Source organism: Oryzias melastigma, unplaced genomic scaffold, assembly GCF_002922805.2.
Source record: "Oryzias melastigma strain HK-1 unplaced genomic scaffold, ASM292280v2 sc00160, whole genome shotgun sequence".
In the NCBI taxonomy this organism is placed as follows: domain Eukaryota; kingdom Metazoa; phylum Chordata; class Actinopteri; order Beloniformes; family Adrianichthyidae; genus Oryzias; species Oryzias melastigma.
The window spans coordinates 127,318-150,284 of NW_023416878.1; the positions used below are offsets into that span (position 1 = coordinate 127,318).

The following is a 22,967-nucleotide window of genomic DNA, read 5'->3' on the forward strand; positions in this document are numbered from 1 at the left end:
GGGGGGGGGGGGGGGGGGGGGGCACCTCGACCTGGTGGTCTAGTCTCTTGGGTACCGGTCTCCTGGGCCCGGCGGTCTCCTCTCCACGCTGGGAGTGGGATCCCCGAGATTTAAGATCTAGCAGGGGATTAATCTACATCGGAGCCTGGGGGTGTCCAGGTCTCGGTGGTGCGGAGTCCGGTCCTAGCTCTTGAGAACTAGTCTTCTCCTTAACTCCATCAGTGGGTGTGCCTGGTCGGGCCATGTTTACATCACTCCTTGGGGCCTCCGTTTCTCTTTGGCCCTCCTGGCGGGGTGGGGGGGCTGCTCTTCTAGCTGGGCTGGGGCCTGTACTCTCTGTGTTCCTGTGCCTTCCTGCTCTTGGGTGTGGGGGGCCTCTGCGGTGGCCCCGCATGCCCTTGTCTGGGTGCTTGGCGGGATTGCCCAGCGGGCAATGGAGCGTGTGAGCTGCAGTTACAGTTGCATTGTGTACATTATGACTAGTTTAAATGTGGAGACTATTTTGGCCAACAAGTATGTGTATAACTCAGTGGGTTAAGTATAGGGTTTGCATGCTGGAGCCCTGGGTTCGAACCCCGGGTGTCCCCTGCTTCCCATCCCGATTGGGTCCTTAGGCAAGACCCTCGACGCTGCTGCCTACCTGGGTCCCTGTGCCCTTCAAGTACAGGGCATCCGGCGTAAAAACTCTGCCAAATCACTGCTGCGAAACCGTGAGAGCTTGTTTTTAAAAATTAATTACCATATTAATCTCTACTCCAGAGAAGTAGAATCAGTCATGTTATGTTTACAGTCATGTTTATAATCCAATGTTAAAAACATTTTTAGTTATGACTGGTTATAACATAGAAAGTCTACCAGCCATCTACCAGACATTATACAAGCCAAACATTGTCTAATAAAAAAGGTGTATGTTTATCAAAACCATTATTCCCTTTATTTTGAAATTTTCAGTTCATAATAATTATCTTACAAAAACAAAACACTAATAATAATTGAAAGTTTAGTCTTATGTCAGGTTTTATAACAGGACAGAAATGTAATGTTATTTTAACAAACTTTTCTCTGAACCTTTAGATAAACACATTCCTTACTCAGGAAAGCATCAACTTTTCATCAAAGCCCTAAAGTTTATTTCTAGTCATTTTAAGTCATCTCTAGTCATCTTCAAAAAATTTTAAGAAATCGACTTTGTTCAAATCGCAAATGTTTTTTTTCAACTACAGAAGATTAAAGATTAAAAATAGTGAAGAACAATAAAGTAATTATTTTAAATTTGTTTTTTATGTCATGCATATAAAAACATGTTTAATTAGAAATATGTGCAACATTTTTGCATAATTGTGTGTAACACAGATCAGTGTGTTGTAGTTGTGAGTCACAATGAAATGGAGCACCAAATGAGAGTGTGTTTGTGTTGCTGAGTTCATTGTGAGCAAATGCTAGAAATTCCCATCACACCTGAATGCAGCAATAGTGAGCTCTTAATGCAAGCGAAGAAGTGCTGAAATTCCATGCAGCCCTGAACGCACCTCGTGCACAGTGAATGTGACAATTAAATCCATTAAATCAGCGCAGTAAGGTCAGGATTAAATGTTTGAAACTACTCTAAAATGATTGTTTGTGGTGATCAACAGTGGAGGAGAAGCAGACTCCATCATGTTGTGTTTGAGCCTCAGAGATGAAGAACAGAGACTCACCTGTCAAAGTCAAAGAGTTTTTCTGACCGCCAAAAAAAAGTTTAACCAACGTTTGGTAGCTGTTAATTTCTTTATTCTGGGTTGCCACCTTAACGTGGTGGAGGGGTTTGAGTGCTTGAGTGATCTCAGGAGCTATGCTGTCGGGGGCTTCTGCCCCTGGTAGGGTCTCCCATGGCAGACAGGTCCTGAGTGACAAGCCAGACAAAGAGCGGTTCAGAACCCCTTTATGAGTAAAAACATGAAAGATTCCGTTACGTCGCCCGGATTGGCGTCACCGGGGCCCCACCCTGGAGCCAGGCCTGGGGTTGGGGCTCGGAGGCGAGCGCCTGGTGGCCGGGGCTCCTCCCACGGGCCCCGGTCGGGTCCAACCCGAAGGAGCGACGTGGGATCACTCCCCAGTGGGCCCACCACCTGCAGGGGAGCTCTGAAGGGGCCGGTGCATTGTGGTTTGGGTGGCAGTCGAAGGCGAGTGCCTCGGCGACCCAAACCCCGGTCATGGAATTTGGCTTTTGGGACATGGAATGTTACCTCTCTGGGAGGGAAGGAGCCTGAGCTTGTGCGAGAGGTTGAGAGATACCGACTAGATATAGTTGGGCTCACCTCTACGCACAGCCTGGGCTCTGAAACTCAGTCCCTCGAGAGAGGCTGGACTCTCTACCACTCTGGAGTTGCCCATGGTGAGAGGCGACGGGCTGGGGTGGGCTTACTTGTGAGCCCCCAGCTCAGCCGCCAAGTGTTGGAGTTCGTACCGGTGGACGAGAGGGTCGTGTCCCTTCGCCTTCGGGTGGGGGACAGGTCTCTGACTGTAGTTTCGGCTTACGGGCCGAACAGCAGTTCGGAGTACCCGGCCTTCCTGGTGTCTCTTGAAGGGGTACTGGAAAGTGCCCCAACAGGGGACTCCGTCGTCCTCCTGGGGGACTTCAATGCCCACGTGGGTAATGACAGTGGCACCTGGAGGGGCGTGATTGGTAGGAATGGCTTCCCTGACCTGAACCCGAGCGGTGTTTTGTTGTTGGACTTCTGTGCACGTCATAGTTTGTCCATAACGAACACCATGTTCGAACACAAAGGTGTCCATCAGTACACCTGGCATCAGGACACCCTAGGTAGGAGATCGATGATCGACTTTGTAGTCGTTTCAGGCGATCTCCGGCCGTGTGTTTTGGACACTCGGGTAAAGAGAGGGGCAGAGCTGTCCACTGATCACTACCTGGTGGTGAGTTGGATTCGCTGGCGGGGGAGGAGGCCGGAAAGACTTGGCAGACCCAAACGTACTGTGAGGGTCTGCTGGGAACGTCTGGCTGAGCCCTCCGTCAGGGAGGTCTTTAACTCCCACATCCGGGAAAGCTTCAAGCAGGTACCGAGGGAGGTTGGTGACATAGAGTCCGAGTGGACCATGTTCTCCACCTCTATTGTCTCTGCTGCTTTCCGGAGCTGCGGTCGCAAGGTCTCTGGTGCCTGTCGTGGCGGCAACCCCCGAACCCGGTGGTGGACACCGCAAGTAAGGGATGCCGTCAAGCTGAAGAAGGAGTCCTATCAGGCCTGGCTGGCTTGTGGGACTCCAGAGGCAGCTGACAGGTACCGGCAGTTTAAGCGAGCTGCGGCCCGGGCTGTGTTGGAGGCAAAAACTCGGTCCTGGGAGGAGTTTGGTGAGGCCATGGAGAAGGACTATCGGTTGGCCTCAAAGAGATTCTGGCAAACCATCCGGCGCCTCAGGAGGGGAAAGCAGTTTTCTGCAGGCACCGTTTTCGGTGCAGGTGGGGATCTGTTGACCTCAACTGGGGACATTGTCGGGCGGTGGAAGGAATACTTTGAGGATCTCCTCAACCCTGCTGACACGCCTTCCGTTGAGGAAGCAGAGGCTGAGGACACTGGGGTGGAACTGTCCATCACCCAAGCTGAGGTCACCGAGGTAGTCAAAGAGCTCCTCGGTGGCAAGGCTCCAGGGGTGGATGAGGTTCGCCCCGAGTACCTCAAGTCTCTGGATGCTGTGGGAGTGTCTTGGCTGACACGTCTCTGCAGCATTGCGTGGCAGACAGGAACCGTACCACTGGACTGGCAGACTGGGGTGGTGGTTCCCCTTTTCAAGAAGGGGGACCGGAGGGTGTGTTCCAACTACCGGGGAATCACACTCCTCAGCCTTCCTGGGAAAGTCTATGCCAGGGTACTGGAGAGGAGAGTCCGTCCGATAGTCGAACCTCAGATTCAAGAACAACAGTGCGGTTTCCGTCCTGGTCGTGGAACAGTGGACCAGCTCTACACCCTCTCCAGGGTGCTGGAGGGTTCGTGGGAGTTCGCTCATCCAGTCCATATGTGTTTTGTGGATTTGGAGAAGGCGTTCGACCGCGTTCCCCGTGGTGTCCTGTGGAGGGTGCTCTGGGAGTATGGGGTCCGGGGAGCCTTACTCAGGGCTGTCCGGTCTCTGTACGACCGGAGCAGGAGCTTGGTTCGCATGGCCGGCAGTAAGTCAGACCTGTTCCCGGTGCATGTTGGACTCCGGCAGGGCTGCCCTTTATCACCGGTTCTGTTCATAGTCTTTATGGACAGAATTTCTAGGCGCAGCCAGGGGCCGGAGGGGGTCTGGTTTGGGGACCACAGGATTTCCTCTCTGCTCTTTGCAGATGATGTTGTTCTGTTGGCTCCATCGAACCGGGACCTCCAGCATGCATTGGAGCGGTTTGCAGCCGAGTGTGAAGCGGCCGGGATGAGGGTCAGCACCGCTAAGTCTGAGGCCATGGTTCTCGACCGGAGAAAGGTAGTTTGCCCTCTCTCGGTGGGTGGAGTGCTCCTGCCTCAGGTGGAGGAGTTTAAATATCTTGGGGTCTTGTTCACGAGTGATGGAAGATCGGAGCGTGAGATCGACAGGCGGATTGGAGCTGCGTCCGCTATTATGCGGTCGCTGTACCGGTCCGTTGTGGTGAAAAGAGAGCTGAGCCAGAAAGCAAAGCTCTCGATTTACCGGTCGATCTTCGTTCCAGTACTCACCTATGGTCATGAGCTTTGGGTCGTGACCGAAAGAACGAGATCCCGACTACAAGCGGCTGAAATGAGTTTTCTCCGGAGGGTGGCTGGGCGCTCCCTTAGAGATAGGGTGAGAAGCTCGGTCACCCGGAGAGAGCTCGGAGTAGAGCCGCTTCTCCTCCGCATCGAGAGGAGCCAGTTGAGGTGGCTCGGGCATCTGGTCCGGATGCCTCCTGGACGCCTCCCTGGTGAGGTGTTCCGGGCATGTCCCACTGGGCGGAGGCCCCGGGGAAGACCCAGGACACGCTGGAGAGACTATGTTTCTCGGCTTGCCTGGGAACGCCTCGGGGTCCCCCCAGAGGAGCTGGAGGAAGTGGCCGGGGAGAGGGAAGTCTGGGCATCTTTGCTTAGACTGCTGCCCCCGCGACCCGGTCCCGGATGAAGCGGAGGAAGATGGATGGATGGATGGATGGATGGATGGGTTGTGACAAAAAAGTTGCAAAGCTGGCCGGACAGTGAAACTTATTGGTTGGTCTAGTGCCAAATTTGCAAAAATGTCAGCCTATGAAATTATCTGGTGACAATAAAAGTTGGAACAAAAAAATAGTTTCACGAAAGCTTAATCTTAAGACTTGAAGAATGTAGAGATAAAGAGAATTTGGTTTCTTCTAAAACACTGCAAATGAAATGAAAATCTCGAAGAATAGAAAATGTTGGAAAACGTCTCTGAATCCACTCAATCCATCTCTAATCTTGTCTGTTTCTTTGTCTGAGCTGGCTTGTGCGCAAGGTTTTGAACCCTAGAGACTGGACTAGTTTCACCCAATCCATGGGGAGTTGAGGTGTAGAGTAGAAGGAATTTGCATGCAGCAATGAGCTCTGGATATGCAAATATCCAGGGATGTAACTATCCTGGTCTCTCGGTGTGTTTTTCCTCATTACTGTATAAAAAAAGTGGGTTTCTATGAAACAAAGTTTAGACAAACCTATATATGTGGATGAACCCTATATGTGGCAAAATAAAACACGTCCTAATTTACATAACATAGAAATTCAATTATCCAAGCTTTGATGGTTACACTTGATTATTTCATTTTAACCTCAAAGGAGTTAGGAACTTTTCTTCTGTCAGGAATAAAAGTTTGATTATACACACATCTGTTGTAGTCGTAAATTCCTGCAGGCTCAACGGGGGGTTGTGGGTTTGTTGGGCCCAAAAATGGAGGTTTGTTTTAAAAGTGTTTTTCAGAGAAAAAACAGAGTTTAAAATGTGTATAAGCAAGGGTTTGGCCGGGGTTACCAAGAATTATGTCCGAGTATGAAATAGTAGTTTCAGTCAGCTTTATTTCCTCTTTGTCAGGAGAGGGACTCCGTATCGAATCGACTCTAAAATCAACCTGTGCAAATACCTGAGAACAACTTTCCCCAGAACAGGGCAGATCATTTCTGACAGAAGAAAAATCAGACCAGCTTCACAAAGATGACATATATTCTCTATTACCTTTACCATGATAGCATTTTTTGCACATTTTAATGAGTGTTTTGAGTTGTGGTTGCAGTGTTTTGTGTTGTTTTACATTAAAAGTTGATGTGAATATTTTCTGGACTATAAGCCACTACTGTTGTCCTAGGTTTTGAACCATGCAGCTTATACAAAGGTGCACCTATTCTCTGGATTTTTCTTCCCCCGCTAGGGACACTTCAACTGAAATTATAATAAAACTCCAGGGCAGCTTGTTTCTTTTTTTTTTTTTTTTTAAGAAATAGAACATATGCGGCTTATATACAAGTGCACTCTGTGGTCCAGAAAATATGGCAGTTGTTTTTTGTTTTTATCACTTATTCTGTACATTTTAACTGGGAGGAAAATAAAAATTGTAACCTATTTTTCAGTTAAAAGTAAAAAACTAATTGTTTTTTATTAGCTATTCATTTTTTGCATATGTTTATGTAGTTATTGATAAGTTAAATAAAACAACAAAATGACCCAAAGAGCCAAAAGATCTAAATCGCTAAGAAGAGCTCTGTTTAAGGAGCTAAAGCCCTCCAGCCTCTCAAAAGAACCATGACAGGAGAGGATTCTTGATTTATTGGTTTCATTTTCGGAATAATTCAAGCTCTTTTTTCTTTTTCCATTTTTAAACCATTAACAACTGAATTCTTTAAAGCTTAAACACTGGAGATGCCTTTCCTAAAATCTACAATGTATAGCTATGTGTCCTGAGCAATAGTGCAGTGAGTGGCGCCTCTATCTCCTATTGTAAAGGTTGGCGGTTTGCATACCAGCTTGGAATTGTACCAGCTTTTCTAAAAAAAATTTTAAGTGGTTACTATCTAAGTTATCGATTATTTTAGCATTGAAGTATTAAGTAGTAAACTTCATAAATACATTTTGAAACATATTCCATGTGGCTATGTTGTCTCTTTGTCTCTATGATGGTGTTGGGGGGGGGGGACACACACTAAAATCACTTTTTACTTAGGGTGCCATGTGGCCCAAGGCCTTTCCGAGTTTTGTTTTCTTTTTTTTTATAGACCTTCATTTAAGAACATTCAATATTTATAAGAAAACAATGATGGGAGTTTTTTGGGGGGATGAAAATGATTAATATCTAATGAAGGTAATGAGTGAAAAAAGCAGACCTAATTAAAGAGGCAGATGAACCCTTTTTTTTTTACACTTCCGGCAAGATGGCGCCTGTGTTTGGCTTGGCCGCTGCCAGCAGCAGTCTGTCACAGAAATTCATGTTTCTATTTATTTCTGTGCTTTTGGTTTTTATTTGTTGCGAACAATGTTTTAGCTACTTTAGTTTATGTCCATATTACATTGTTGTCAATTGGATTTTCGTTGATTGGAAATGATACCTCGTCTTCCTGTGCCAGCGTTCTGCGTTCCCTGGTGTCTCCAGCTGATTCCCAGACTGAAGCTCTACCAGGTCTTCGCCGATCTCGGTGGAAAAAGAGAGGCAAAAGAGCCGGCGTCAAGGTAAAAATCCGGCTGAGATGGAAGCGTGGAGTATCCGGAAGACGTCGCCGAGCATTCCTGGCCAGCTGTCATCTGTCGGCTTCCTCTGATCCAGACGCTCTTCCCGCCTCCCTGCTCGGACATGCAGGATCCGGATTCCTGAGGCAGTGCTATCTGAAGACTGTTTACCCAGACATTTCTTCCGACTGGCCGCCTCTCCCCGTGGTTTGTGGACTATCGGACTGTCCGGGATCTAACCCTGAGTTCCTCCGTCCTCTGACGCGGGACGCTATGAACAGCAGCCGTGCCCCTGCCCCTCTGAGCATGGCGCTCCTCAACGCCCGATCCGTGGGAAACAAATCGTTTCTGTTAAACGAGCTTATCGACTCCAGAAACTTAGATTTTATGTTTCTGACTGAAACTTGGCAGCGGGACTCCGACCACTCGTCCTTCATCGAACTCTGCCCGGCTGGTTACTCCTTCATCGGACGGCCGCGGCCATTGGGACGTGGAGGGGGAGTCGCCGCGGTTTTCCGGAGTCGTCTGCCGTGCCACTCGGTGAGCGTTGGTCAATTTTCATCGTTTGAACTACAGATGATTAAGATCGGGGATAAAAACCCTATACTGCGCTGTTATTTACCGTCCACCTGGACCAAACAGCTGATTTTTAAATGAACACAGTGACTTTTTATCCTCCACCATGAAGCTGTCCAAGCTGGTTTTTCTGGGTGATTTTAATATTCATATTTCTGATGATTCTGACCTCTTTGCCAGAGGTTTCTGCAGTGTCATGGACTCTTTTAATTTTACTCAACATGTGTCTGGGCCCACACATGCTAAAGGTGCCACGCTCAACCTCGTTTTTACCCTAGGGGTAAATATTGACTGTTTTTTTTCTGAGGACATTTTTATTTTATTTTTGCAGAGCTCACTCCACAGAAACAGCTCTTCTCAGAGTCACAAATGACATCCTGATGCAGAGTCATGCAGGAAACTGCTCCGTGCTTCTGTTGCTGGACTTAACCGCAGCCTTCGACACCGGGAGGGAGGGTCTAAGGGCAGGGATAACCAGTTTATTTAGTCTGTTTAGTTTTTAACAATTGTTTATATTTTGAAGCCCAATGAGGCAAATCTCTTTGTGATTTTGGGCTATATAAATAAAATTGAATTGAATTGAATTGTCGACCATCACGTCCTCCTGGACAGGCTGAAAAACTCGGTCGGGATATCCGGATCCGCTTTAAACTGGTTCATCTCATGCCTCACTGGTAGATCATTTTCTGCGATATCCTCCAAGTTTAAGTCCTCCTCTGCTTCTCTCTCTTCTGGTGTGCCACAAGGCTCTCTTTTGGGACCTTTATTGTTCATTTTATATCTGTTGCCTTTGCAGCACATTTTAAGCTCTTTTAATGACATTTCTTATCATTTTTATGCTGATGACATTCAGCTTTATGTGTCTTTTAAACCTCAGGATGTTTTTAAGATACAGTTTTTCTGCAGGTGTTTGGATTCGGTCAAGAGTTGGATGAATGACATTTTCTCCAGCTAAATGAAGATAAAACTGAGGTCCTCGTTTGTGCTCCTGGCAAATACCACTCCCAGATAGTGCAGTGGCTCGGTCCACTTGCCTCTTTTGTCAGGCCCTCTGTCAGAAACCTTGGAGTAACTCTAGACCCAGTTTTATCTCTTGACTCTCATGTTGCTGCACTTGTTCGTTCTTGTTTTTATCATTTAAAAAACATTGCTAAACTGAGTCCAGTTGTATCACGTTCTGAGATGGAGATGCTTATGCTTATTCATGCTTTTATTTCCTCCTATCTTGATTATTGCAACTCTATCTTTACATGTCTCAGTAAAAAATCTCTAGAACGGCTTCAGGTTGTCCAGAACGCTGCTGCAAGGCTTTTAACTAAATCCTCCAAATTTTCTCATGTCACCCCACTGTTAATCAAACTGCACTGGCTCCCCATCGCCTACAGAGTATGTTCAACAGGGAATATTCATGTCTTAGCCTTATCTGAAACACGACTAGATGGTACTTTTGAAAACTCAATGCTAACTGTTGATGGGTACAGATTATACAGAAGAGATAGGAATCAAAATGGTGGAGGAGTAGCATTTTATGTGAAGGAGAATATTGTTGCAAACTTAAAATCTAAATTGATGTCCAGTGATATCGATATAATATGGTTGCAAATTAATCTTCCACCTAGTAAGCCAATACTGGTCGGATGCTGTTACAGACCACCAAGTTCCAACGCAGAATACTTACAAAAAATATGTGAAAATATGGAGATGGTCTCTAATAAAGGTGGAGACATGTTTCTTCTTGGAGACTTTAATATAGACTGGTTTTCAAAAAAATTTTCTTTGTTTAAAAAGATCATTACAATAGCTAATACATGTAATCTTAAACAGGTCATGACACAACCTACTAGAATTGCTATTAACAATTCCTCTAAATCAACCTGTATAGATCACATTTACACCAACGTTCCTGATTTATGCTCCCTGGCAGTTTCTCTTGAAGTAGGATGTTCTGATCATAATTTGATAGCCATTACAAAGCAAACAAAAATGCCTAAATCCGGAGCAAAAATCATTTATCGCAGGTCATATAAAAATTTTAATCCTAATCTTTTTTTTGACGATATCAAAAGTTCAAACTGGTCTACAGTTTTGCAGGAAATGGATGTAAATGGTTCTTTGAACACTTTTATGGCAATTTTAGGAAGGATTGTTGAGAAAGATGCTCCACTTAGGAAAAGAATAGTAAAAAGTAATAGTGCTCCATGGTTAGACAAGGAATTATTGCCACTCATGAAGCACAGAGACGATGCAAAAAAGGTGGCTTCCAAATCAAAATGTGTAAAAGATCAAACAGACTATCACATACTGAGGAATAGAGTTACAAAATTATTTTTTTTCAAAAAGAAAGAATACTATGGACAGAAGATCTGTGGTTCCATGAATGACAGTAAACGATTATGGAAAGTGTTACAAGAACTGATGTGCAAAAAAACAAAGACTTTAAATTTGAACATTGAAGCTGATGGTGTTATTGTCGGTAAACCATTCAATATTGCCAATCACTTGAATGACTTTTTCATTAGCAAAGTTGAAAAGCTGAGATCCTGTATGACAACAAAGAATATAAATTATCCTTGTCAAAATATTCAATTGATTATGGAAAATAAAAACTGTTCTTTGGTGTTTGACACTGTTAGTGAAAATAACGTTCAGAAGTTGCTTCTCTCACTACCTGATGATAAAACACCTGGTATTGATTACATTGATGGCAGAATTTTTAAAATAGTTGCAAAAGTTTTAGACAAACCAATATGTCACATTTTTAGCAGAGCATTGATCAGTGGAGTGTTTCCTGAACAATGGAAACAATCTAAGATTATACCTCTAATTAAGGATAAAAAGTCTGGGTTTACTGCTTCAAATTGCAGACCAGTTCATGTTCTCCCTGTTTTAAGTAAAATATTTGAAAGGTCAATATTTAATCAAATGCTACATTATTTTATCTCAAATGATCTTCTTACTAGTGCACAGCACGCTTACAGGCCAGGCCATTCAACCAATACTGCATTAGTACACATAGTAGACCAGTGGCTAACACACATGGATGATAAGAAACTTGTGGGTGCTGTACTTTTAGATTTCACAGCTGCATTTGACATAATTGACCATGATATTCTGTTGGAAAAGCTCAAATGTTATGGATTATCTCAGTTGTCTCTTTCAGTGTTAAGAAATTATCTTATTGGCAGAACACAGAAAGTCCTCTTCAACGGTAGCTTGTCTGAAACAAAATGTATATCATGTGGTATTCCACAAGGTAGTTGTTTGGGTCCACTTTTATTTTCAGTGTTTGTAAATGATTTGCCCCAGGAGGTGAGAAATGGAGAAGTGGTGTTGTATGCAGATGATGCGACTTTATTTAGTGCATCTGCCACTGTCCAAGATCTCAGTACAACCTTACAAAATCAGCTTAATTTAGTCACCAACCGGGGTAAGTTGAATAAATTAGTTCTTAATACATCCAAAACAAAATGCATTGTTTTTGGTACAAAATATTTGTTCAAGGCACCCTGTCACCTGACTTTGAGTATTGACAATAGTTTGGTTGAACAAGTGAGTAAAACTAAGTTATTGGGCATCAAGCTGGATCATTACCTTTCATGGACAGATCAGATTAATCACATAGTATCTAAGATGGGCAGAGGTATTGCATTGGCTCGAAGGTGTGCACAATACTGTCCACCTTCAGTCATGAGAACAATTGTACAGTCTCTGGTCCTGTCCCATCTGGAGTATTGTCCAGTCATTTGGTCCAGTGCTGCACAAGGCCAATTAAAAAAATTACAACTGGCCCAGAATCGAGCAGCCAGGGTGGCACTTGGCTGCTCTTATTGGACCAAGGTGGATGAAATGCACATTACTTTAGGTTGGCTGAAGGTAAAAGAAAAACTACAACTTAGTCTTCAATGATTAATGCATGATGCCATCTTTAAAAAGTCCCCACAATGTTTGGTTAGAAATCTTTTGCACAGCGGGTATTGTCATCAATATCAAACTCGACAAGTCAGCTCTGGTGATTTGATTGTTCCTTTTTCAAGGTCTAACAGTATGAGAAGAACAGTTTTGTTTAGATCTTCTGCTGCATGGAATCAACTTTCTGGGAAGATGAGGCTTATAAATAACAAATGTCATTTTAAAAAGATTTTAAAGCTAACATACATGGACCACCTACAATAACTGGAACGATTTATGGTTTGTTTGTATGAAATGTATGTTGTTTGTGTGAAATGTTGTATTATTTAAATGATGGATACAACAATGAATTTGCTTTTAATTTACTTTATTTTGACATGTTTAGTTTTTAAATGTAGATGTTATTAATGGGTTTAAAAATTTTGTGAAATCTTTTAAAGTTTATGTGAAACTTGTAAAATGTGTTTTTATGCTTATGGACCCCAGGAAGACTAGCGACCACTGGGTGGAAGCTAATGGGGTTCCAAATAAATAAACCAATAAACAGAGTGCAGTTCAAGATCCTGGTTTTAACTTACAGAGCAGTTAATAACCAAGCACCGATCTACATAAAGGACCTTGTGCAGCCATACGCTCCCAGCAGGTCCCTGAGATCATGTGACCAAGGCTTGTTGGTGATTAAAAGAACACGGTTAAAAACTAAAGGTGACAGAGCTTTTGCAGCAGTGGCTCCATCTCTCTGGAACTCCCTTCCTCTCAGCCTCAGATCTGTTGACTCAGTGTTTTCTTTCAAAAAGCAGCTAAAGACACATCTTTTTAAAATTGCCTTTTCTTAATTATGTTTTTATTTTCAGTTTTTATACTCTGTTTTTTACTCTGTTTTTATACTCTTGTTTTATTCTTTGTTTTACTTGTGTTTTATTGTGAAGCATTTTGTGATTTTTATCTTGAAAGGTGCTATATAAATAAAGATTATTATTATTATTATTATTATTAACCCCAGCCCTCGTCCATGAGAAAGGCTGACACACCAATTGTGAAATTTTAGCATTTTGATCACAGTGATTTGGACGCCAAATTTATATAATAAAAAAACATCATGATTTCAAGCTATGATACAAAATACCTAAAATGAATTTGATGCAGAAAAGAATTCCTCAAAACAAGAGTAGTTTAAAATATTATTAAATAAAACTACAATGGCTTAAAAAAATATAGTTTAGTATCTACATTTAAAAAGGGGGGAATTAAAAGCTCTGGAAAAGTGTTAATTTGGAAAAATGTTTCAACTTTTAATTTTGTTTTGACGTTCTTAAACATGAAAGACGAGATGAAACAGCTCACCTAATCTAAACCTGTTATGCCTAATCTGAATTCCTCCCTTCTCCTTTTCCCTTACTCCTCCATTTAAAGAGCCATTTTTGGTGCAAGTGTGTCCGTAATATATATATTTTTAAATCCAACCCTGCAAACAGAGGGATACAAAGTCCTTCGTCACAAAGGTAAACTGCATCACGTTGAGAAGTGCTTCTCTTCACGTCTGTGTGCTCTGAACCCCAGAGGTTTACATTCAATTGTAGGAAATTACTTTTTGTTTTAGCATGACCTTTTTAAAGTTATAAAACTGGTGCTATGTATATTTGAGCGCTGGAAGTGACGTCATCAAACAAAAGTTACATCCATCACTTGTAATTTTTTTATAACTCTCCGTTTGGAGGACTAAATGAAGGGGTAGGGAGAAGGGAAGAATTCGGGTTGGGCCTTAGTCTTTCTGGAACAGGTAATAGAAGAACCACTGAATATGTCTGCATGAGTTTGGGCTCCACCCCTCTGAATGACAGTTTAGCCAGAATCTCCTTCAGCAAGTTGGGACAGGAAGCAGCACACAGGAATATTTAGAAAGGGGTGAGAGGGTGACAGGGTGAGCACACCCCAACAAAGTTACAGGAAAAGCTAATCAAAGCCAGACTGGGGGTAGAAGAAACTCACCCATCCCAGACGAGTGGATGGCCTTTAGAGACTTCTTGATCTTGTGCAGAAGTGATGCATCCGAGTCCAGGCCCTGAAAGAACAAGTCCAATATGAATGTGCATTAGACTAAAGAAGTCCTCCAGCCCCATGTATGAAAGACAGCCCACTTTAGTCACTAAATAACCTGAAATGGACAGAACTTTCATTATGAGTAAAGAGAAAGAAATTCAACTATTGAAAATCAGCCAAAGATTTTGAATAGTTAAACAGGTAATTGAAAAAAAAAAACAGGCTAGGACAAAATGGGGAAACCTAGAGAGAAAATAACGGGTCTCCTCTAATCCAGGAGTCCCCACCCCAAAGCATGAAAACTGGTACCATTCTGTAAGTCAGTTGGAACCATTGACAGTCTATGAGAACTGGACACAGTATCCCCTCCCCCTTCATGTTCCAAACAGGAAGTACCCACTAGTCCCCAAAAGCCAAAAATCCCATCAACTTCTATTGAGAAATAAACAGCTACTCAGCCATTATATTTATTGTTAATCAAGCCCAAAAGGCAGAGACGCGTTTGTGATTGGCTGCTCCTTTACTCAGACATTAGCAGCAGCACCAACTACATCAGTCCAAGTTCCTCCAGCGAACGTGAAGGTGCAGTACACACTCTTCAACACTAGGTGGGAGTATGCAACTCAGCATAAAAAATTAAGCTCCAAAAGGATGTAACGTGCCAAGCTCTATTACGCAGTGTGGCCGATGGCCCTCAGACCCAAGTCAGTTTCGGAACTACTTAGAGAAGTGGCTAATCGTTTAGAAGTGGAACTTCAAGACATGGACGACCAGCGCTTTTAGACAGTTCCTCTGTGGTGTGGTCCACTCGAACTCGGTGATCAATTGCTCTCAAATCAGAAAAAAAATGAGTCGTGGATGTTAGCGTGCTCTTCTGCCACGTATATCAAACCGAGCATTTCAAAAATGTCGTCCAAACGACTCAAAATAGCATCTGCTGACAGATTGTCTGTTTCTATTTGATCCGCTAAGCTCACCAAAGCTGCACGGATGTCACCAAAATATGTCATCTTGGTGACTAACGTTACTTTCTGGGGGCGGCAGCGGCGTTTTCGCACCGCAGAGCAGGAGTCTAGGCATATGAGTCGATTTCAGAAGATCAGCCAATGAACGTTTAGATCCCACCCACTTTCAGTGATTGACAGACAGAGTCATTCCTCTGTAAAAGCTCATTATGAAATAAATACAACACTCGAAAAACAGCAATGTGAAAAAAAAGCTATTATGGAAAAGAGTGATTTTGAAATCAGAGTTTCTGGAAAGAAACACATTCATCTTCTTGTCTGCTGTTTCCCCTTTGAGGTCGCGGGGGTGCCGGAGCCTAACCCGGCTAATAATGAGCGAAGGCGGGGTTCACCCTGGACAGGTCGCCAGTCTGTCGCAGGGCCTCAATCACACACACATCCACTCTCACATTCACACCTAGGGACAATTTAGAGTCACCAATGAACCTATGAAGCATGTTTTTGGACGGTGGGAGGAAGCCAGAGTCCCCGGTGAAAACCCACGCATGCACGGGGAGAACATGCAAACTCCACACAGAAAGGTCCCAGCCGGGAGTCGAACCGGGGCCTTCTCGCTGTGAGGCAAGAGCGCTAACCACTGCGCCACCGTGCAGCCCAATATATTATAATAATATTCAACATGATTTAAAAAAAAATATGTTAAATATTTTTATTATAAAATGATTTTTAACATAAGCATGTTTTAAAGCAAAAATTAGATGTATTTAATAATAATATCGTCAATTAAAATTTTGTGTGCAGGTTTTTCACAATTTCATGATCTTTTTATTTATTGAAAAGATTTTTTTGGAGTGTTGTTTGATTGAATAAGGTCGTATTTATTTATTTACTCATGAACAGTTTGGGCTTCCATACAACTTGGACCAACCACTGCTTGATAATGTCTGGTTCCAACATGGCAAAGTCCGTACAGCAGGAAGTGACTGAATTCAATTCAATTCAGTTCAATATTATTTATATAGCCCAAGATCACAAAGGAAATTTGCCTCATTGGGCTTCACGCAGGTAATTTTACAGATGCAGAAAATTTGTCATAAAATATGAACAATTGCTAAAATCTAAGCAGACTAAATAAAACTGGTTATCCCTGCCCTTAGACCCTCCCTCCCGGTAAGGAAAAACTCCTAAAAAAAACCTGAGTCTGGAAAAAAGAAGAAAATTGACTTCATTTTGTTGAAACCACAGGTAAGACATTTTCGTTGGGTGATGTCTCAATTGCTTTGTGCGTCTCTATATGCTGTCAATGGTTGGAACCAGACCGCAAGTTGGCTGAGTCTCTTTGGGCAGCTCCACACCGCAATAAAACTGCAAAGATCTCACAAGAAGCAGGTTGTGTTCAATGTTTCGTCAGGCTTTTGTTGTTATGAGACATGTACTACTCGTAATTTTTACTTGGGATGGGTACCAAACGAAACTCTGTGCTGTGTTTCTGTCAGTATTATATAAAAATGCGGATTGCTGTGCTTTGTAACGAGCTCAGATAAGAAAGAGTGACTCAGTCCAGCCGGTCACGAGTTTTAGTCATGATGCTGTCGGAAAAAAATGAGCGTAAGTTCTGCTAAACTTAGCAGCAACAGATTGCCTCTGACCTGCCCGCGGCCGGGTCCGCGGACAATTACTGAGGGCCACCACATCAACCAATGCAAGTGCACTGAAAGCATCTTACTTGGTGGCTAATCATATTGCTAAGGCTAAAAAGCCATTCACCATTGGTGAAGAATTGATTCTGCCCGCCACATCTGCCGGGAACTTCTAGGAGAGGCTGCAGTTAAAAAGATTGCACAGGTGGCTCTTTCTGCCAGCACCATCACTCAGCGCATCGAGGAAATAGCGGAGGACATTGAGACACAATTGCTGGAGAGGATTAATACATCACCATGGTATGCACTCCAGGTCGATGAGTCTACAGATATTGACAACAAGGCAATACTACTCATTTATGTGCGATATGTTCATCAGGAGGATGTTCATGAGGATATCTTATGTGCACTATCATTTCCAACTAAAACTACGGCCACAGAACTATTCATGTCCCTTGATGATTATTGGAGCTGTCAGGCGATTAAATTTTTTAATCACGATTAATCGCATTTCCAGAGTTAACTCGCGATTAATCGCAAATTTACATGTGGCCTTTTTTAAGGAAAAAAAAATGTGTGGTTCGTGGACTTTAGTAGTTCTACATTAATTATGAAAACAAGAATGACAAAATTAATAGTTTTCATCAGAAATACTTTATTTTGTAACATTGTATTGAGATAAACTTTCTTAACAATAAAAGGCTGTAACATAAAATGCCTAACAAAAGCCCAAGTGCAAGTGAAGGGCATTTCAAATTCAAAACTTCAATCAACGTTCAGTAAAATAAAATAAAAAAACATCAAAAATAACATTTCCATAACACTTTCATGTTCATTTTTTGTCAGGACCAAATCTTTTCCTCCTCTGCTGAACTACAGTAATAAATGAAATAGAGATTTATCATTTCAAATTAACTTTTGTTTTTTAAAACATTAAAGACTGAGAAAATCGGGATACTTTGACAGTTTGACAGTCTGTTACTGCCGCCGCGTTCTCTGGCTGCAGCTCGATTAAGCGACGTGTCCAGCGGAGCTCAAGCCATGAATATGCCGGCAGACAGACCGCTATGCTGGGGCTGGATCACGCTTAAACCTCCAGAACATTTAAAACGTCCCCCGGTGCGCTTGCTGTTCGGAACGTCGGGGGTCCACAGCTCTCGGGACGCGGCGCCAACAGACGTGGTACTGGACGCGAACCGGAGCCGGGTTAGGGTGCAGAAGCTGTCCAGGTCCTAGCGCCGGCCGGTTTTAGCTTGCAGCTCGGTGTTTGGAGACCCGCCCGTGTTCTAGTGAGAGCAGCCGGTGAGTTAAAGGGCAGGTCGCCCGCGCGCGCAGTATGGAAAGGCACGTATGAGAAAGTCCGCGATTAATGCGTCAAAAAAATTGTCGCCGTCAAGCACATGTCGGATTAATGCGTTTTTAACGCGACAAATCTGACAGCCCTAATGATTATATATCAGAAAAACTGAAATGGGCCTTTTGTGTCGGCACATGCACAGATGGAGATGCTGCCATGATCGGACGGCTGTCTGGTTCAACTGCTTGGATTAAGGAGGTTGCATCTGAATGTGAGTCTACACATTGTGTAATTCACAGGGAAATGCTGGCTAGCCAAAAAATACCAAGGGAATTTAACAGCGTATTGAATGATGTCATTAGAGTTATTAACCACATCAAAGGACACGCCCTTAGCTCATACCTGATCAAGGAACTTTGTGAGGAGATGGACATGGAGCAGAGACGCCTTTTCTTATACACAGAAATAAGATGGTTATCTCGAGGGAGATCGCTGGTTAGAGTGTTTGAATTACGGGAGCCACTGCAGAGATTTATCTCAGAAAAAAAAGTCACCGCTGGCTGCACATTTCAGTGACGAGGAATGGGTCACTAAACTTGCTTACTTGTGCAACATATTCAGCCTGCTTAATAAACTCAATAATAATAATAATAATAAACTCTGTCACTCCAGGGAAGACAACTGTCTTCAAATTGTCAGATAAAGTAGCTGCAAATTGGATTTGTGTGGACGGCGTATGAGCAGAGGCATATTTGACAAGTTTTAAACATTAGCAGGGATTTTGGAAGAGACTGAGTCTGAGCTTTCTTTCTCCCAGCTGGTCCAGGATCACCTGTCTTTGCTACTGAAAGAGTTTGAGCGCTACGTCCCAACTACAACTACTGTCAAAGAATGGATCTGCAACCCATTTCTCAACAAACCAGGTGAATCCATCATGTCTGTGCAAGAAGAATATAAACTCCTGGAGATCGCAAATGATGGCGGCCTTAAAAGTATTTTCGAGACAACAACTCTGTCGGTATTCTGGATTAAAGTCATGGCTGAATACCCTGAGATTGCCACAACAGCACTGAAAACACAGTTGCCATTTCCGACATCCTACCTGTGTGAAGCAGGGTTTTCTGCAGTGACGGCGACCAAAACAAAATTACGAAGTAGACTGGACATAAGCCACACACAGTCATTGTCTCCCATTACCCCTAGATGGGACAGCCTGGTAGCAGAAAAATAAACTCAGGGCTACCCCTGATTCAGCATCGTGGTGAGTGGGATTAGTGATGGGAATTCTGGCTCTTTTGAAAGAGTCGGCTCTTTGGGATTGGCTCACTAAAAAGAACAGGCTCTTTCAGCTCCCAAACTGCTCTTTAGGTTGTTTTGTTGTTTTAAGTAATTTACTATCAACAACTATATAAAATCATGCACAAAATTAATTATTAATATAACAAAACTTTTTTTTGTAAATACGCTTTTATTTCACTCATACAAACAGAAAAATACATAAAAAAATTATAATAAAATACAAAAAACAACTATTTACAGTTCAACAGTTCATTTTTTTTGTAAACAAATTCACATTGAAAACAATATAAAACTCTGCAACCACAACCCAAAATACAAATGAAAGTGTACAAAACCAATAAATAAAGACTTTTATTCATTAAGAAAGACAAAAGAGTCTCAGCTTTGAGGATGAAATCTGGTTCTTCTGTCAGTGATGATCTGCTCTGTATTAGAGAAGATTCTACAGGTTGGTTGTGGAGTTCTAGAGAATGATTTCCTGCAGATTCTCTTCCTTCATACTATCAACAAAAGTCAAAAGGTTCCAGGTTTTTCTTCTTTACTAATGATCTCATCTCTTTACGTGTTGTGTTGATGTCTCTCTGTCTCTCCCTCATGCGCTGCTGCACGTGTAAGCCCCTCCCCCAACACACACACACAAACACGCAGTGCCCATGCGCTCAGCGCTTTGTCATCTCTGTTAAACATTTTGCCATCGCAATTCTTGAGGTGCTCAGCGCAAACACACGGCACAAACACATGTTGACCAATCGCGTGGGATGAAGAGAAAAAAAAGTGAGTGAGAGAGACGAGGTGAGAGAGAGAAAAACCCTGGGAGCCGGCTCGCGCCGTTCACTTCAAAGAGCCGGTTCTAAGAGCTGTTTCTAAGTGGGATTCTTCGTGCACTTTGTATTTGCTGTGTTTCTTTTTTGGAAGATATGTGTTTGCAGAGATTTTGTTTTCATTCACAAAAGCCATTTTAACCACTTGCGTGTTTTTGTTCTTTTTTTTAAGATGTGGTTTTTCTAAGCTGTATAATAACATAAGTTGTAAATAAAAAATAAGAACTGAGAAAGAATGGATATGTCTTCCATTTATACCCGTTAAGGATAAGTTATTTATCTGCCTCCACCCCTACCGGGCCGTGGTAAAATCCTCATTGGTTGACCGGTCCACAGCCACAAAAAGGTTGGTGACCACTGTCCTAACCCTTTGAGTTTGTCTGTTTCCTGTTCTCTCCTCAATAACTTTGCTTTTTTCTTTTGTTATTTCAACTTTATAAATGAACTGAATTCCAACTCAGTTTAATTAACATCTTTAAACTTATAGGAAACATCCTTAGAATGACCCTGTCCAAAGTCATGCTAATTATCCTTGGTGGATCTGAGAAGAATTTCTGTATAAGTAATTGATGTTGACTGTTTGATCAAATAAAAATAGTTTACAACTTTACAATAAATTAAAGTTCATAGATGGATTTCACCTGTAGGTCTTCTTAGAAATGCCATCTTGCACTTTTTTTTTAAAACTGGATTCCAATGATAGAGTCAGAAACAAGTTGGTCTCTTAAAGAAGAAACATGTCCAGGCATGAGGACAAAGAAGGAATGAAGAAACAAGCATGTTCAGAGAGAATATGAAGATACAGAGGCTGAGGTGCTTCACCCTGGAATTGAATTTAAACTCCTTTATGGCCTCGGGTCCACTGGGAGGGATTGTCCCAGCATGAACCAGAAAGGCCTGGACTGCGATGTGTAATGAAGTGAATGATATTTAAAAAATCCAGTGCTTTCTCCTGGTTTTATTCCCTGATTTGAAAAAAACTACTTAGGACTTAGATCAGCAAGAATGCTTTACACAAAAAGCACACAAAGTAAACACAAATGTAAGCAAAACAAATAAGTAACAAATTCAGAATATAAATATGAAGCTAAGAAAAACTACAATGCCAACTCCACCAATGTGGTTAAAAAAAGGATATAAATCTACAACTGCAAAACAAAAACATATAAAGAACTGTTCAGTTGACAAATCTGCAGCAACTGTGTGATGATGTCATGTCAATATGGACCACACTCTGAGGAATGTTTCCAGTACCTTGCTGAATCTATGCAAAGGATTAAGGTGATTCTGAAGGCAAAAGAGGCTCCAACCTGATATTAACAAGGTGTACCTAACAAAGTGACCGGTGGATATGCAGTGCAATTATAAACAGTTCAATCGTGCTGTCCTCAACACAAGCTGGTAGGCAGACAGCTGACAAATGCAAGTACTACCAAGTTCATCAAAGTTGCTTCTTTGATTTCTCTTCTTCTGTAAAATTTACTTTTATACATTTTTGTAACTGAAACAAAATAGAAAAAAGGTGTTCACAGATATTAGCGTTCATTAACAAAGTATGACAGGCCTTTTGTTAAGACAAAGCTTGTAAACAACATTTAAGGTGCACAAAACAATTAAACCACTTCCTAAGAACATTAACACTGTATATTTTACTTACAAAGATGGAAGAATCCCAACACTCGTGCGCACAGAGCCAACTCAGCACGAACATAGCAGCCACCGATAAGTAGGTCATAGGTCGTGTGACGTCAGTACAGGAACATCCAGCTAGATCCGCTAGTGTTGTGATGACTTTCTGGGCATGGAATTACTTAACATAATAGAATTTGGACTGCCGTGGATTTGGGGATTCGAACGGGATAATGGTGAATAGGAGTGTGGTATTTGGGTGCAGTAATGTGCCGAAGAAGGGGGTCTAACTTCATGAATTTCCCTTTTCAATAAAAGAGAGGGGCGCTCCCCGGTCAGGGGGAGGCTCTGAGCCCTCCCCGGCCCTCCGGAGGAGGAACGCGGGGGGTGTACGGGCACCTGGCGGGCGCGCACCAGACGGCCAGGGTGAGGCCGCCGCTGAGGGGGTGTTTGCGGTTCCGAGGCCCTGGGCCGAGCATGGGGGGCGCCGTGGGTTCGCCGGACAGTCGTCCGGTGCCGGCAGCCGAGCCCGCACGAAGGGTTTTTACTCCCTCCCGGGGCCGTGAGGCCGGCGGGGGTGGCCTCTGCGCGGGGCGCAGGAGGACCCCGCCAGCCGTCTGGAAAGAGGACCCGCGCGGGGATTGGTTGCGCGTGGGCGAGGGAGGCCGAGAGGGCGGCGGGGGAGTGAGCCCCCCCGTCGTCGCAGCAGAGGCAGACCCTCACCCGGACAAGGGGGCACCGTCCGCCTCGGCCCTGGAGGAGGACGACAAAGGACGCTCCGCGGCAGCGGCGGCGCCTTTCCTTTTCCGGTAATGATCCTTCCGCAGGTTCACCTACGGAAACCTTGTTACGACTTTTACTTCCTCTAAATAGTCAAGTTTGATCGTCTTCTCGGCGCCATCGCTGTATGAGCCAGGGCCGGATCTAGCCAGCCCCTATTGGGGGTGCAAACAGAATATCAGGGGGGGCAAGTTTAGGGATACAAAATGGTTCAGGTGTAAAATCCTCCCAAACCTATAAAAAGCCCCAATCCGATAAAAATCCTGTTTTTAGAGTTTTTAACATGTCTGTGTGTCATTTTTCTTCCGAAAGAGAACAATGTAATAAGCAATCATTTTGTTTTTGCATTTCCGAGTATTTCTCCTTTTAA

The 22,967-nt window shown here is 43.3% G+C and overlaps 1 protein-coding gene across 1 annotated transcript in view; it reads right to left on the reverse strand.

Annotated features, from left to right (window-relative positions):
* The window catches only part of asap2b (ArfGAP with SH3 domain, ankyrin repeat and PH domain 2b), a gene marked incomplete in the record, with an annotated part of 115,929 nt that overhangs the window by 79,622 nt on the left and 13,340 nt on the right, over positions 1-22,967 (reverse strand). Inside the window, 1 exon segment of the mRNA XM_024260961.2 lies at positions 14,116-14,188. Coding sequence (XP_024116729.1) covers positions 14,116-14,188 — 73 coding nt within the window.